This window comes from Zonotrichia leucophrys, chromosome 8 (genome assembly GCF_028769735.1).
Source record: "Zonotrichia leucophrys gambelii isolate GWCS_2022_RI chromosome 8, RI_Zleu_2.0, whole genome shotgun sequence".
Taxonomy (NCBI): Eukaryota; Metazoa; Chordata; class Aves; order Passeriformes; family Passerellidae; genus Zonotrichia; species Zonotrichia leucophrys.
Window position 1 is genome coordinate 2,959,092 of NC_088178.1, and position 17,754 is coordinate 2,976,845.

Here is a 17,754-nt window from a genome sequence, read left to right on the forward strand (position 1 = left end):
CAAGTCTGAACACTGGATGAAAGTGTAAATCCTCCCTTCCCAGAGCTGAATGCACTGGCCTCATTCCTAGGAGGAGCAAGCAAGGACATGGGCTGTGGCAGTTTGGGAACCAACACCCACGGGCTGTCATGCCTGGTGTCAGGAGGAAACCTGGAACTTCCACCACCCCCAGCCCAGGTCCAGGAGCCCCGAGGTAGGAACCAGTAAGTTCATCCCCTCCAGATGGCTCCAGGAGGAGATTTAACTGGAAAACCCTTCTCCCTGCTGACTGCTCTTCTTTCCCACTGCCCACCACTGCAGGGGACTCCAGCAAACGCCGGGAGAGAGGAAACCATGGCAGAGCAGAGCTGACAGCCCTGTTGCTCACAGCCTCCCTGCAGATGCAGCGTGTTTGTGTACAGAATGTGACAATTTCATGCCACAGAGCACGAGGACTCACTGGAGGCTGGCGATGTCCTTGCCTGCAGCCTGGTGGTACCAACCTCACCATGCACTCAACATCACCTTGAGCACCTTGGACACTTCAGAACTCAGGGATTCCTTTCCATCCCCACCACCCCACAGGAGCAGCAGTGTGTTGTCCCCCCAGATGTCCCTGGGCACCATCCTCTACCTGCTTTGTCTATCCATGCCCGGTAGCCGTTGAGCTCCCGCTCGATCTGCTGCTGCCGCCGCAGCTTCATGAAGGCCCGGCGGTTCTCCACGCGCTCTCTCTCTTTGGCAAACTCCCTGGGGAAGGGCAGAAGGGAGGGCTGAGAGCAGGCCTGAGGGGCAGCAGGATGCCCAGGGGGCTGGGGAGCCACGGCACAGGAAGCAGGGACCAGGGTGGGTTTTGGGGATGTGCATGGGTATCCCCAGCCAAAGCATGGCCAGAGGATGGGTGAAGGATCAGGGAGGAGAAAAGCAGCACTGGGTGGATGTGAGCAAACACCCTGCTTGGTTGCTCAGTCCTGCATGCTCCAGCTGGGAGCTGCTGCCACTCAGGGAGGATGATCCCAGTGCCACCCAACTCCAGAGCCAGCTCAGCTTCTGTGTGTCCTTTCAGGGAACAAAAACAGGGCATTGTGAGGAGGCACTGAGGGGATGGAGGAGGGAATGTCCTGTCCCTTCCCTTCACCTCCTTCTCTGAATCCTTTTCCTTTCTAGCCTCTCCTTGGAGTATTCTCCCAGGACTTGAGACATGGCTGTCCTCCTCTGGATGTCAGGGTCTCACAAGAGCTGTCCAGGTGTGATGACCAGCACAGAGTCTCCCTGCACCTACAGAACTCCATCCTATACCCTCAGCCCCTTCCCAGTCCCAGGATGCTCCGAGGGAAGCGTGATTACAAAGAGCAAATGGCACTGTTCTCTCTGTGAGAGGAACATCTCTCTCCCCAGAGACCAGCAGCAATCTCAGGCCTCAGAAAAAGAAAAACTATTCCAAAGAACGGAAAGAGCTGCTCTGTCTGCTGCAGAGAGCGTTCAAGTGCATTACCCCAGCTGAGCTATTACACCCTGATGCTGTGTGGGCTTCTGCATGTGTGTGTGTGTGAGTGTGTTTGTGTGGAAAGCCCGGAATGTTCCCTGCATCTCTTGTTTAAGATCCCCAGACAATCCAAGCGCTTTTCATTCCACCCCAGGAAGGTGCAGTTTCCTGCCGCTCCGGCATTAAGTGACAAATGACTCCCCCTCCAGCACTGCCTTTCACACTGAAATGAGACTTTCTTCCTGGGGCAGGGAAGCGGGGCGGGGAAACAAAAGGCAAGGGAGAGAAAAAGCAGCCTAAGTGAAGGGAAGGAGGGTGGGAGGAGATGGGGGAGAAGGAAGGACCTCTCCAGCCAACAGTGAAATGCACTGGAAGTTTTGGGTATGCCATGCCTCCTTGCTCTAGCTGGAGGAAAGGCAGGAGCATTTTGGCTGTGCAATCACCCCTCACCACCCTTTGTTTGGAAATTTGGGATGTCAAGGAATGAGAAAAGGCTGTTTGGAGTCAAAGTCAATGGGGAAGTTTCCTGTCCTCTGGTCCTCCCAGCTCTGCCCCACGGGCCATAATTCCACAGCAGCCTTGGCAGCACTTTTCCCAGACCCCATAGATACCAAATCCTAGAGTGATTTGGGTTGGAAGGGGCCTTAAAGACCATCACATTCCTTGCCATGGACAGGGACACCTTCAACTACCCCAGGCTGCTGAGAGTCCCATCCAACCTGGCCTTGAACATTCCAAGGATGGGGAAACCACAACTTTTCTGGGCACCCTGTGCCAGGGCCCCACCACCCTCACAGGGTGGAATTTGTCCCCAATATCTAATCCAACCCTGCCCTCTGTCAGTGGCTAGCCATTTCCCCTTGTCTTATAACTACATGGCCTTGTCCAAAGTCCCTCTCCAGCTCCTTTGGAGCCTCTTTAGGCTCTGGAAGGAGCTCTAAGGTCTCCCCAGAGCTTTCTCCATTCCAGGCTGAACAACCACAGTGTCACAGATATCTGTTATAGAAAATCCTTTCCTTAGGATTTTTCCTCCTGAGAAGCTGAGAGGCCTCAGGAACAAAATGTAAACATTGATTATCTGCTGCTGTGGAGTGCAACAGGTGGATCTGTGATTGGCCCATGTTGGATGTTTGTAATTAATGACCAATCACAGCCCAGCTGGCTTGGACAGAGAGTCCGACAGCGCCTTTGTTATTCATTCCTTCTGATTCTATTATTAGCTGGCCTTCTGATGAAATCCTTTCTTCTATTCTTTTAGTATAGTTTTAATGTAATATATATCATAAAATAATAAATCAAGCCTTCTGAAACATGGAGTCAGATCCTCATCTCTTCCCTCAACCTGAGACCCCTGTGAACACCATCACACCCCAGCTCTCTCAGCTTGTGGGAGAACTTGGGAAGCTCCTCCTGATGTGTCAGCTGGGAACCTGGCCACTCTCTGCTGCCTCCTGCTTGCCCATCCCTCTGTCCTCCAGCTCCTTGTGCTGCATGGCAAGAGAAACCAGCATCATGTGCCCCCAGTGGAAGCCACCCAGAAGGACCAGCTGAGCCTCAGGCCACCTCTTCCTGCAGAGGGGAATGGGGGCATTGGAAAATGTGCTCATCAAGCAGCACTCTCCCCCTTTTCCTGAGGCAGCCCTTTTGCTCATGGAGCACTAATTTACAGGAGGCTGGTGCCACACACACTCAGGGACAGGGTTCATGCAGCTGTGGCAGCATCTCTGAGGGAGCCACTTCCCACTCACTTGATCCCTAATGGAGCTTAATTGCTTTTGTCCATTAGAAGGAGGAAAGGGTGGCAGAAAGGGGAGGGGGGGAGAATAAAAAAAAAGTTAATCTCGAGTTAATGAATTATTACATTTCAAGAGACACGTTCCCAAGCAGGGCAGCAGCGGGGGCTGGTGACATCTGAGAGTGGGTAGGCGATGCTGACAGATCAAGGATTGCTCAGAGCCAATTTGCAGCAGCAAACGGGTAGAGATAATACAGTGTGTGAGTGAGAACAGGGCCAGCCATGGTGACTGACAACGCTTGGGAAGGCTCCAAGTCACAGGCAGGGCAGCCTGGCATCGCCCAGAGAGCGGGTGCTGTCTCCCATTGAAGGCTCTGCTCCTGCTTTCTTGGGGTTACATCACCAGGGATGGCCAAATTCTGCCTGCAAAGAGCCCTGGGTGGTGTTTCCCCATAGGGTCCCTGCAAGGGGGCTCAGAGCAACCCAGCAGATTGCACAGTCTCCACCTCTGCTTCTCCACTTGGGTCTTCTGGCCCTAAATCCCAATGGCTCCAGCTCAAAAACATCCACCCCTGGCAGCCAAGATCTGTGATGCCAACCTTGTGTCACTGCAGCCCTCTCTGCCCAGCCAAAGACACTCAGAGAGCTCTAGAAGTGATTGCTGAAGGCCCTGGTGGGGTTTGTGGGTGAATGTGCCATCTGCCCTCCTGCTCCCAAGGGCACCATTCCCCCACACCACGTGCCCAGCCTGTTGGGGCAATGGGAGAACAGATGCTTCACTCCTCTGCCTGCAAATTCTCCTCCACAGCCTTGGAATTTCCCTCATGTGGCCTGAGAGCATCTCTGCTCCTGGCAGGAGACCCTTGGGCACAGCACCCTGCTCAGCCACATCCCTCTCCAGGCCCCCCAGCCACCTTCACTCCAGGAGAGAGATGGTTTTAGTCCCATGTTATCTGCTCTAAGGACTGGAAAAACCAGGTCTGGTTTCAATGGGAGAATCACTCATGGAAGCATCCTGCATAAAAATGGGTCCCCTCTTGAAAAAAACAAAAACAAAACACAAGAAAACAGGAGAAAACCCCAAACAACCAATTACAAGAAAACCAAGAACCAAAAACAAGTTAAGAGCAAAGAGTATCACAGACAGTGCAATCCATTTTTTCTACATTTTAGACCATCTTTGAGTTCAAAGCAGGTAAGTAGTGCTGGTCACATCAATGTTGTGGCCTCCATGCTTTGAAACAACAAACCATCTATCTTCAAAGCCATGAATTCATCACCTCTTGCCTCTATTATAAAGATGATTTCCAGCAAACCAGTTATCAAATCAGCCTTAAAACAGCTTGAGGCAGCAGAAAGGACAGGATGGAAATCAGGGAAATACTGGATTACACACTGAGGGTGAGGCAGCAGCACCACTCTGCTATGAAAAAAACCCCAAATATAATGGGATGCATAACAAGAGAGACCATCTGTAAGACATCAGGTAACACCACTGCTCTCCTCAGGTCTTGGCTCATGGCTCCACTTCAGGTCTGAGCACCACAGCCTGAGGAAAAACTGCTTCTGAGCCTCCAGGAGGGTGTCAGAGGTGGTTATGGGACAGAAGTGACAACAGACGGTGTGGCAAACACAGCTGAGGCAGTTGCAAATGGGGGGGGATCAGATGGTATTTACCCAGGAGGTGTACAGGAACTGAAGTGAGAGTGTTGAACTGACTGAGCAGCCTGTAACCTGAGTTTAAACAGACAGTGACAGCAGCACTGGCACTGCAGGCTGGGATTATTGCGCTGAACCCACGGCAGAGGCAGCAGAAGGGCGTCCAAAAGGCACCAAAACCTCTGCAGGGCTTGGGTGCCTGCTTTGAAGGAGACCACAGGTTTTTCAGTGAGGGTAATTGCTTGGTTTACTTGAAGTGCCAGAGTCAGAGAAGATCTCAGGCCAGGCTGGGTGGAGCTCTCAGCAACCTGGTCTGGTTGAAGATGTCCCTGCTCATGGCAGGGGGTTGGACCATGTCACAGACATCTTTTGTGAAAAATCCTTCCCTTAGGATTTTTCCTCCTGAGAAGCTGGGAGGCCTCAGGAACAAAATATAAACATTGATTATCTGCAGCTGTGGAATGCAACAGGTGCATCTGTGATTGGTCTCAGAGAGTTATTTCTAATTAATGGCCAATCACAGTCAGCTGGCTCGGACAGAGAGTCTGAGCCACAAACCTTTGTTATCATTCTTTCTTTTTCTGTTCTCAGCTAGCCTTCTGATGAAATCCTTTCTTCTATTCTTTTAGTATAGTTTTAATATTATATATATAATAAAATAATAAATCAAGCCATCTGAAACATGGAGTCAGATCCTTGTCTCTTCCCTCATCCTCAGACCCTTTCTGTGATTCCATAACAAAGCTGTGCCATCTCAATAAAGCCTTGCTCTGAACTTGAAGGAGAAGAGGCCCAAAAAGAAAGGCAACCAGCAGCATCCCATTTCTTGTGCTGCCTGTCCATCAGCTCTGTTCAGCCCCGTGCAATGGGACAGGAGCTCTGTGTCACCAGGGTGTGACAGAGCTGCTGAGCAGAGCACATTTACAGAGCACTGGCACTCACACGAGCTGGGGAGGTGAAAGCTGACAAGCTGCTGGTGACATGGAAGGGTAAAATGGGAAGGAGCTGGGAGATGCCAGCCCTGAGGTGACCCATCACATCACTGTCCCTGCTAAGAAGGGGCAGATGCTGATGGGAACCTTCTGCTTTGTGGAAAACTTGTGGTTGTCCACCTGGATTTCTCCAAGGCCAAGTGTGCTGATACCAAATTGAGTGGGAAAGTGGAGAATTCAGAAGGGACAACAATCCTTCAGGAAGATCTGGGCAGGCTGGAAGGGTGGGCTAATGAGAATCTCATGAAGAGAAGCTGTGGCTGCCCCATCCCTGGAAGTGTTCAAGGCTGGATGGGGCTTGGAACAACCTGGTCTAGGGAAAGTGTCCTTTTCCATGGCAGGAGAATTGGAATGAGATGATCTTTACTAGGTCCTTTCCAACCCAGGCCATTCTCTGATTCAAAAGTAAGGTCTTGGACATGGGAATACAAAATCCAGGAGGGCAGCACAGGCTGGGATCTACCCAGCTGGGGAGCAGCTCTGTGGAAAGGGACCTGCAGGGCCCAGGGATGAGCTCAGTATGAGTGAGCAGTGTGCTGCTGCAGCAAAGAAAGCCAGCAGGGTTCTGGCTGCATCAACCACGGCAGAGAAGAGATCCACAAACATTCTAGCTGTAAACTCAATTTCATCATTTTTCCAAGGATAACACCGCTGAGGTTTGCATTGCTGTCCCACTGCCCAGAGAACTCTGCAATGCTGCATCAAAGGCAGCAATAGCACGCTCAGCCTACGCTGCAAAGAAGCTGCAGAAGGGTGGCAGAGGGTCTGGCAGCCCCAGCAGGAAGGAGCAGAGATGGGAGCTGGAGATTGTGCTTCACTCTTATCAGGCAGGGCTGGCATAAGCAGCGCAGCTTCAATGCTTCAAGAGCCCCGGGCTTTGTTCACAATCACTCCCACTGGCTCATGCAGTGCTGGGAAAATGTCACTCCTCCCTTTCCCTCCTATGCTCCAGTTTTTATCCCCTCTGTAAGCAGAGAAGATCTTTATAGTCTCCTTTTGCATGTGACAGCGATCCGCAGATGAAAGGCGTGTGGTCAGTGCTGCAGGTGAGATGTAGTACCGAAAGAAAACCCCACTTCAATTTTCAACCTTTCATCACATTAAACTTCCCAGGAGCTTCCAGCACTCCAGTCAACACCTTCTTCACCCAACAGCAGTGCCCAGCACCCCTTGCCAGGGTGGAGCTGCTCCTGGAGGAACTGGGCATCTCCAAAGCCATCCGCCGGCTCAAATCTCTGGAGCCACGCGATTGCTGCCATCAACCAGGAGGACAGAAATTACCATAATCTGGAACAAACAAGTCCCAAAGCAATCTGTAAGCAAGCACTATCTGCTGAGTGCCTTGTTGAGAGGATCAAAACGGAGCCTTTTCACCCACAGCCCGCAGACCACAGGCAGTCCACGGAGCAGATTTGCAAGGAGGCAGGAATAAGAGCAATTTTGAAGCGGCGGAGACATGCTGGCAAATAATTTGCCAGGAGAAATCAAAGGGGAAAGTCAGCGAGTCATCTTTTTGTTGTGGATTTTTTTTTTTTTATGCTTTTTTTTTCCCTTCTCACCCAGCTGGCTGTAAGAGGAGTCATTATTCCCTGTAGCAGCAGAGGATCCAGCACAGCAGCCACGCACGCCTCTTGTCAGGCAGCTTGTTTGCACGGGGCTTGGAGCCCTTGGCAGAAAGGTGGCCCAGCAGAGCACGGCAGAGAGGCATGAATATGGATGCCCACCTGCCTGCTGAATAGAGATGAAGGTCCCCCAGACTCCTCTGCCTGGCCTGTGCCCAAAGACCACGGTGATGACAAGGAGCTTCCCCAGAACCAAGTGAGGAGCGTGGGCATCACTCATGGTGGTGCTGGGGGGCCTGGGAGGGGCATCACTGCCCCCTCCCCATGACACCCACTCCTCCCTTCAAAAGGGGTCTCTGCCACTGACTTCCCAAGCACAGCACAAGTGCAGACATCTCACATCTCATCCCAGCCACGCCCTGAGATCCTACAACCATTCCAGGGAAAAGCCAACGTGAAGGTTCCAAGCTTTCGTACTTCCAAATCCAAATTTCTTGGGTGCAGAATCACAGAGTCATTCAGGTTGGAAAAGCTGAAGATCCTCAAATCCACCATTTTCACCATTAAGAATGTCCCTAAATGTCACATCCACATGTTTTTTGAACACTTCCAAGGATGGTGATCCCACTACCTTCCTGGGCAGCCTGGTCCAATGCCTGACCATTCTTACAGCAAAGAATTTTATTTGTTGACATCTTTCTGGGTATTTATGGTCTCCCCATAAGCTTTCCTGTATTTCCTGCATGCTCACCACTTCTCCTTTCAGGAATCTTTGAGACATTAATCCTCTTCCCAATGTTTTTGGCTTCAAAGCAACACATCCCGCTCAGCCGTGTGGGGTCCAGGTTTTTGTGTGGAGCTGGAAAAAAGAACCCTCTTTCCATTGAAAACATACACTTGTTCCCTCAACACCCTTATTATTAATTGCTACAAAACTTAATTTTATTCATCGTTTGTTATGCATCCAAATTGGATGGGGAAAAAAATTCAAATTAACTGAAGTGAAAAGATTTCAGAAGATGGTGCAGAAGGCTCCTGAAGGAACTGAAGAAAACTCTCTGGAGACTGCGAACGCAGTGCTAACCCAACCTGAAAGAAAGATCTTAAGACAAAGAAATCTTGCCAATTTGATCCTTTAATTATAACATTAGTCGTTTCTTTCAAAGGCTCAGTGTAAGAGCTGGGGGTGGGGGGCAGAAAAGACTTAAAGGGAGAAAAGACTTAACATCACCAGGATGAGTGGAAGCAATTAGGAGGATTTAAATTACTCTCTTGTTTGGTACAAGGCAGATAGATTTCATTTTTCTTGCCGTTGTGCTCGACTTCTTGCTCTGCTGTTAGCTTCCAGAGGTCTCCTTGGCTGGCCTGAGAGCCAGGCAGCATCTCTTTCCACTCTGACACCCTGGAAAGGGGCTGGATGTGCAAGATTGGATACGGGGATGGAGTCTCCCAGCTCTCAGCAGAAGTATGATGCTGCAATGAATGGAGGAGGGTGATTGCAAACCAAATTTTTTCTGCAGAGGCTGTGGAAAGGGAGGTGGGAAACAGTCAAAATGCAGCCTGTTCTGTACCGAAGCTCTGTATGAGTCCTCAGGCTTGGCCACTCCTGGGGTGGCACTGCTGCCACTGGCACATGACACCAGCAGCAGGGACAGGGCAGTGTGGCTATCATCAGGTCTCTGCTGCTCCAGAGACAGAGCCCAAACACACACCTTCAAATTGTTTTATGTGAGAAACAGCTGAGGAAAAAAAAAAAAAACCAAACAAAACTGAACAATTTCACAAAAAAAAAGAGGGCAGATCTTTGCAAATCTCCAGCACAGGCAATTCTTCAGGCCACAAGGCAGCTTCAGGTAGAAAATGGCATTTCAGTGGATGCTCCATCCTCGCTGGCTCCCACTGACTCTCCTCTGCCAGGATTATCTCAGCAGCTCGTGCAGCTTTAAAAGCTGAGCAGTCAGATCTCCTTGGGCTCCATACCTGCTCCCAAAGAGGAACGGGGCCAACTTTTTTATCTTTTCCTGCTTTCAGTCAGAATTAATTGATCCGTAATTGCACCCATAGAGGGGGGAAGTTAATAGACACAGCAATAAATGCCAAAGCCACAGCAGAACTGGCTCTCCAAGACCCTGCCTGGAGGAGCTCCATCTCCCCTTAATGGAGTGTGCATGCAACTCCAGTGCGTGTGTGCCTGTTCGTATTTAGGGAGAAAAACTGAGGAGCCTGCCTGTGATGAAAATCATTTCTTTTCCTCTCCCACATACTTTGTGCTCAAGGAGCAGATGGATCCAGGCTGTTTACATCACAGAGGTCATGCCTCAGCCTAACAGTTGGGGAACTGACTGTTGGGGGAGATGCTCATCGGCACCAGGAGGCTGCTAAATCTGGGCTCCGGCAAACTTGTGCTGGTGGCAAGTGAAACACACAAATGTCCTCCTGCAGCCTCTCCTCCTTGGGGGCCCACCCTGGCTGCTGGGCTGTTTCCCCAGAGGGAGCCTCTGCTGAGATGAGGCGAGGGCAGAGCAGCTCAGCAGCAGCTCCTGAGGAGAGCCTTGAGGAGAATGCTGGAAATCCCGAGTGGACCTTGTTATCCAGTGATGCAGATGGTGCAGTTTGCAAGCTACGTGTGGGGCCAGCTTTCTGCAAGGAGGCTCCCAGAGGCCATGATTTCAGCTGAGCACGGCCTGGCTTCCCCAGAAGCACTGGTGTAACTGCCAGGGAAAGAATTCCTTCGGTGGAGGTGTTTCTGTGGAGCTCATTCCCAAAGTGACCAGCTCTTCTCAGTTCAGCACAGCCACACGTGGGGGTATCTGGCCAGGCCCTGCCTGTTCATCCAGCTGAGAGCTGGGCAATGGGAAGGTCACACCTCCCATCCCCCAGCAGAGCCAAGAACTCTCTTCCAGCACGAGAGGATTGTGGTGAGTGCTAAAAACAAGAGGAGCTCAGCAAAGAGAGCAAGGAGCGAGGCCCTTCCTGCTGCACTCAGCATTTGTGTGCACAAGCACCTGCTCCTGCCCTTAGGTCCTGCTCCTCCAGGGCTCCAGCAGCACCTCTGGATGATTCACCCAGCCAAGGTGCTGCATCCACAGAGTCACAGAGGATGTGGCCGTGCCCAGGCAGGGGGACACTGAAAGTGGCCTTGCCATGGGGTGGCAGAGCCCAGCTGGCACCTGAGCCCACCAGGGAGATGAGCAGTCCTGCTTTACCCTGGATATCTGCCACGCCACAAGAGCATCTCTGCTGCCAATTAGGCCACCCACCCACTTGCATCTTTCCCCAGTACAAACCCTACTAGCAATAAACAAACAGTGGAAATGCCAGCCGGTGCCTGGGAAGAGTCCTGGATAACTGCATCCAACTCATGGGCATGGGAACGCTGCCTCAGGCAGGGAAACGCCCAGCTGGGCCAGGGCATGGCCAGGCATCACACCAGCACCTCTATGGTCCTCTGGCCAGTGTCTGGTTTGTGTCCCCAAGCTGCTTTCAGCATCACCCCAGCACCAAAAGCCTCAGTGTCCACACAACACACTGCACTGACACCATCCAACGTTGTAATAACATTGTTCCCATCTTCCTAACTTCCCTGCTCCAGGATTTTGTAGGAAAGCTCCTGCTTGACATCGAGACCCAGATGGACTTTGCACAAATGCCCAAGCTGGATGTGGCATAAGAAGCACAAATTCCACCCAAGGCTGCTTGGATATCTTCATCCCCCATAAGAATTGCCTCTCTGCAAGGCAAAGTGAAGCCCCTGGACCCAGCCAGACCCCAGAATGGGAGGTGGGAAAGTGCAGTCTAATAACAGACCCCAACCTGTCATTCTAGAAACTCCTGAAACCACCACCATCACACTGGGACTTCCAGGGACACTCAGGAAAGGGATTGAGATGACCAAGGCCATTCTCCACCCTGACCCTTGCACCTGAGGGCTTTCGATCTGGCCAAACCAGCACTACAATGACATCTGCATTTTGCCATGATGCATAACTAGCTAAGAAATTACCTGCTTGAGTCAGAACAGAGGAGCCCACACCTTCCCCCAGTGCAGGACTCTCACTGTTCACCAGCCCCTGCCAGCAGCTGAGGATGTGCTGGTGCAACCACAGTTCATTGTCATGGAGACAAGAAGAGGTTTTGTCTCCAAACCCAAGCTTAAAGGCTTGGATTAGAACTGCCTTTCCCTTGGGAAGTGCAGGACAGGGACAGTTGCTTTGTCCCTACTTCCTTATCTTATATCCTTATATCCTTATCTTGTGGGCTTATCCACATGCACCCCAAGCATCCTCGTCCTCACCAGCTTGCACCCCTCCAGTGCAGGGCACATCCTCCTGGTGCTCTGTATCACTCCCCAAACCCATCCCACCCCATCACCAACAGCCTGGAGCCAAACACATTTTCACAAAACCCCCATATCTCTCCTCTCTTGCAGGTCCCAAGTAGCCAGAAGATCCCCAGTGACCATTTCTCACAAGGGAACCAAAAGCAGAAGATCTTCAGCCAGGTGAAATGACAGTAACAATAAATATCTTCAAGGCTGTCCCTTTCCCAGCTCCCCAGGTTGAGGAAGAACCAACCACAGGCAGGGAGCAATGCTGCCTGCTGTGGGGCAGGCAGGTTTGGAGGGGATGGAGGGACACAGGGACCAGCTTGAGGTGACAGAAATGTGTGACAGGCACAGCCCAGAGAGAATGACCACTCTGCTTACCCTGACAGCACTCCCAGGACAAGGTTGAGGACAAAGAAGGATCCAATGATGATGAGGGGGATGAAGTACAGCCAGTTCCAGGTGGCTCCTAAGGCATCATTGGTCTGGAGAGGAAAGAAAAAAAACAAGTGTGACATCACCTCCAACACCAGGGACGGGGCAGAGGGAGGGTGGGGTAACTCCAGTGCTCCAGGCTGACCACACCAGGCTCCTCAGGGTGACCTGGCCGTGCCTGCCAAGCCATGCTGGGCACTCTTCCCCACAACAAGACCCCTGGCACCCTCAGCACCCTGCCCCAGCCCTCATTAGGCAGGACTGCCCTCCTCCACCCCCTCCAACCATCCTGCAGAGACTGTAAGAGATGGGTTTAGCTGGAGGTGCAGGGTTCTGCAGCCCAAAACTGGGGTGCAGAGGGTGAGGGCTCACCCTGAGCATGTTTTCCCCAGCATTTTGGTTCAGGGCTCCTATGCACATCCACCAGGATAAGGCAAAGCGGCCCCACAGCAGCAGAGATTGATAGGGTGCCTTAAGGTGTCATCTAAAGAAGAGGTTTGTCCCTTCATGCATGGTGGGAAACCTCCAAACAGGCATTTTGCTGCTGGCATCATCACTAACACCTTGCAGACACCCTCCCACCAAAGCCACGGAGCCGAGACCAGACGGGAGCTGTGAGCTCAGGGCACAGCCCGACAGCTGCAAAGGCTCCTGCTGAGCCCTGCTCAGTCCCTCCAGACATGAATTCACCAGGGGTTTCAATAAAGCAGTGCCCCTGTGTCCCTCCCAGGCCCCATTTGTCCTCTGGTGTCAGGCTCGGTGCGCATGACGCCGGGCTGAGGGTGATGCGGCAGAACGTGACTGTCTGGGGGAGGTGGTATCAATCTTCTTGCAATGAAAGACTCTTTCTCTTTTCTCTCTCTCTTCCCCCCTCTCCCTGTGCTAATTAAGCCCTCATCTTCATCTGAGTCATTGGCACCACATCTCCTGCTCGGCCAGTGCAGGAGCTGAGCAAGGCTCTGTGGTGGGAGGAGCGCGGCTCTGAGGGGCAAAGAGAGCGAGGGCTGGAGCCTTCCTCCCTGAAATGGGGACTTCAGCTGGGTGTCCCCATCACCCTGACACCCAAGGCAGGCAGGGTGACACCAGCACAGCCCAGCACAGGCACTGACCACAGCACTGGGATGTGGGCAGCGATCTCAGCGACAAGGCACACAGCATCTGTAAGGGCTCTGAAAGCAGCTGGAAGGACTCACTGCCCTCCCGCTTTGGCCCTAAGGAAACCACACATATCCTCTCAAGATCCTGCTCTTTCAAGAGCCCCAGTTCACCTCCAGCCCCTTCTTTAGGGCCATGGGAGAAGCAGGCAGAGGGAGGAAGGAACAATGCACGGGAATTCCTGACAGCCGATGTTCACCACAGCCCTCCAGAGACACCCAGGGCACTCTGCTCTGCCCTGGCAGCACAATTTCCCATGGCATCAGCCTTCAAGGCATCCTGCAGCCCTCAGCCCAAGCTTGGCAGGGCTTCAGCTCCCTGCCAAGATGCCACTGGGTACCTGCCACTCATGTCAGGATTGCTTGCCTCTGAACCTGGCTCCTGCCCAAAACACACAGGCTTTCCCCGAGGTCTCTGTCACAGGGAATACAAAACACAGGAGCTCCTTTCCTACAGAAGAACAAGACATCTTCCCCCAGAGCTGGGCTATCACCATCCCTTCTTTAGCCATCCCAGCAGGAGAGAGGGGGGGAATAGGAAGTTTTCCCAGGGTTATCAGTGCCCAGATCTCTTCCCTGTCCATTTTTCAGGCACAGCAAAACTGGTGGCACTGGGGACATGCAGCAGGGACAGCTGAGGCAGGGGTCTGGCAGGACTCTGGTGGTGTGGGCTGACTGTGATCCCAACCTCTGTGCATTTGAGTGCCTGGCTGCCCTGGGGGTGGAGGCAAAGGGGGTTGGAGAGATTTTTAAGGGGATTTGGGAGGTCACAGCATCACTTGCACCCAGCAGCTGCAGGAGGGGCACTTCTAGGGCAGAGGAGGAGATGGGGAGATGTGGCCATACTCAAGGACACAGCAGTGGCCACAGTGAGCTCAGGGATGGTGCCAACCACCCAGGCTGCCACCAGCAGCCCCAGGAACAGCATTGCCACCAGCAGCCACATGGGTCCCCTGGCTGGTGCCAGTTTTACAACATGAAATCTCCCAGGGGACATCCCAATGCTCCCCACAAACCCAGGAACTGGTGATGCCCAGTCTGGATGTAGAGGCTCCACACCATCATCTGGTACTTGCTCAGACACTCAGGCTGCCAAAAACTCACTATCCCCACTGGAAGCCTCTTCAAGCAGATGCTCCAATGGCTGCTGCAATTTCCAGCCTAAATTTATTTGTGGTCATTTTCGACACCACTCCGTTCTTTTGCCAGCACTGGCCTTTGGCTGAATTAGCTCTTTTCCTTCCCCTTTCCACCCTGATCTATTTCTAGACAGCAATCACAGCCACCTCCAGCCTCTGCTTTGCTGGCCAAAGCAAGGTTCTTCCAGTTCTCTCCTGCCCTGTTTTATCCAGCAGCCCCTTCCCTGCTCCAGCCCAGGCTCAGTTCATCCTTCCTGGACACAGGAGTGATCAATTTGAGCGGTCACACTCCATCCCTGTGTGATGCCACGGAGAATTCACCACCTCCCCTGTATCCCACCATCCTCCCTCCTCCTTTGTGCCACCCCTGCCCTGCAGCCACCTCGTGGCCACCCCAATGTCACCCACTCACCCTCTCCTCCTCCACACCACTACTTCCCAGCCAACACCACCTGAGCTCCAAGGAGAGACATTTGCTGCTTTGGATTTCCATTTCTCACTGCATCCAACATCTCAAAGGCCTCCCAGCCCAGGGTGGCAGCCTCTGTCCCTCTAGCTCTGGGAAGCCAGTGGATGCTGGGGGCAGGAAAGCCCAGGACACATCCCTAAGGACTCCATGAGTTGATGACATCCTCTCTTGTCCCCTCAACACCATCCCAGCAGTGCTCACTTCCCTGCCAGCCTCACAGAGCCCCCCATTGGGGTGGTGTGTCTTGTTCAGACTCAGATTTTATTAGTTCTTATCTCTGTTAAAGTCTCACAAACTGTGACTTCTACAGCATTTCACTCTAACAATCTAAAAATGGAGCTCTGTCTCTCTCTCTACAAGGCTTTTTAAGGATAAACTGTCCAATTAAGAAGTGACACCTGAATTATTTTTACTTTTAACCCCATAACCAACCACCTGTGGCCCGCAATGCAGACTTTTTTATCCAGTTACACCCAAATACCACCCAAACCCTTGGAGAAGGTATTTTATCCAGTACCACCCAAACCCGTGGAGAAGAAGGTATTTTGTCCAAAACCACCCAAACCCATGGAGAAGAAGGCATTTTATCGAGTACCACCCAAATCATGGAGAAGAAGGTATTTTATCCAAAAGCACCCAAACCCATGGAGAAGAAGGTATTTTATCCAAATACCACCCAAACCCATGGAGAAGAAGGTATTTTATCCAAATACCACCCAAACCCATGAAGAAGAAGGTATTTTATCCAGTACCACCCAAACCCGTGGAGAAGAAGGCATTTTATCGAGTACCACCTAAATCATGGAGAAGAAGGTATTTTATCCAAAAGCACCCAAACCCATGGAGAAGAAGGTATTTTATCCAAAAGCACCCAAACCCATGGAGAAGAAGGTGAGAAGAAGGACCAGCCTCCTTCCTAAATCCTCCATGTTGCTTTATATATATTACTATATTCTAAAACCTTAAACTCCAGGTTTTCCACCATGTGATATTACACACTTCTATTTAAGCTACTTCTCATTATGCACGCCACCAACCCCCCAAACTCTTCTGTGGCCACCAGACCAAGCTCCACCATGCTCACACCCATAATCCCAGTTCTACCATTCCATTCTAGAAGCCTTCTCCACAGCCTCAGGTCAATGCAGTGTTCTCTTGGGGGTCAGTGCCTGTCAGCACAGAAAATCTAAAATTCCCAGCAGCCAGGGTTCCAACACATCCCCTTTTCCTCTTCTCCCTCTGCCATTTCTCCCACAGCAATCCCTTTACTACAAGGAGCAGCCCCGGGACGTCTCCAGGCCTGAGATGCCAGGTTAGCCTGGCTTGACCTACCTTTGACAAACCCATGATTCACTTTCCTCCCTTGCCTCCCAAACCTGTTCTGAAATGGCATGAGATCGAGGTCATCCTCACAGTCCTATTCCTGCCTGCCTTACTTTTCCTCCCCTCCTCCCCCCAGATTTTAAATATAGGCACTGCATTCGCTATTCTCCAGTCAGATGGTGCCTCCCCCAACTCGATGGAGCTGTTAAAAATACTTGTTACCAGACCTGCCATTTCATGTGCCAGCTCCCTCTGAGCTCGGGGGGGAAGCCATCCCAAGCAGCCAGGCTGGTGGGCACGGTGGTCTCGGTGCTGGGCTTCCATGGTTCCCATGTTGGCCATGCCCTCTTTGCTGGTATCGCTCCTTCTGCTGCTTTGTGTTGACCAAAAGTGGGGCTGAAATGTCCATCCGTGCCCAAATCTCTCCAGATGTCATTTCACCGGGCCTTGCTTCCACCTGCAGGGGTGGGGAACTGCTCACTGCTCCCCCAGGAGCTCTGTGTCAACACAACTTTGCCATGGTCGTCATAGCACTTCCCAGCTTTTTCGGCACCAAGATGTTGTCTTGATGAAGCAGCCTCTTTCCCATTCCTCACAGAGTCCTTAGGGATGTGTCCTGGGCTTTCCTGTCCCCAGCATCCACTGGAGCATTATTTCTCCTTGATATCCCTCTGTACTTCATCATCTTGGTCCACTGTGCCTTCCCATAGGTTTTTTCCCCCTTTTGTTGAAGGTATCAGGAGGTTGTTGTTTGCAGGATTCAGGGTAGACACGGGAATTTTAATCCCTAAATTACACCAACTCCTTTAATGAAGAAATTCCAGGTTCCTGCCTTGCTCCCTGCGCAGCTGAGCAGGTCCCATCACTCACCCAAGCACTTTGAGACCCACTTTTTATATTCCTTTGGGAAATGGAAGAGCTGCTTGGTGCCAAATCTTTGCTGCTTCCTCCCTTCTCTTTGAGATGCCTCCTCCTCATTATGCATCCCACCACCCCCCAAACCCTTCTGTGGCCTCCAGACCAAGAACCACCACACTCACACCTTGCCATGCCCCCTGCTGCTGCCAGGAAAGCCCTGTGAACCTACAAATGACACCACCAAGGCGTGGGAGCAGGACCCTCCTGAGGGAAAGAGCCCCCAGCAGCTCCTGCTTCTCCTAGCACAAAGGTTATTCTTTAGGCAGCCCTTGTGGTGTTTGTTTGGTGATTTTTTTTGGTTTTTCCTTTTTTTTCCCCCCCAAAGGGCAGGAAAAGGCGCGGGGAGCTGCAAAAGCAGGTCTCACTCGGGGGGCCAGAAATCTAAAGAAATCTAAATATATCCTCAAGTTGAATGCACAGCACAAGCTCACAGCCCACACGTCCCCTCCCTCGGGCTGCGGCGCATGGGAACCTTCAGGATTTCTTTGCTATAGGGGAAGGGAGGGGGGAAAACCTCAATAAACCCCTCAAAGTCAGTCTCTCCTGGCTAAAAATACACAGGGAGCAGGTTCAGGCTGT

General features: G+C 51.9%; 1 protein-coding gene across 1 annotated transcript in view; it reads right to left on the reverse strand.

Moving 5' to 3' along the window:
• The window catches only part of CACNA1E (calcium voltage-gated channel subunit alpha1 E), a 146,226-nt gene that overhangs the window by 49,648 nt on the left and 78,824 nt on the right, over positions 1 to 17,754 (reverse strand). The window contains exons 9-10 of the mRNA XM_064720512.1: positions 12,119 to 12,222; positions 614 to 729 (exon numbers count right to left, since the gene is read on the reverse strand). Coding sequence (XP_064576582.1) covers positions 614 to 729; positions 12,119 to 12,222 — 220 coding nt within the window. The remainder of the gene's footprint in view (positions 1 to 613; positions 730 to 12,118; positions 12,223 to 17,754) is intronic.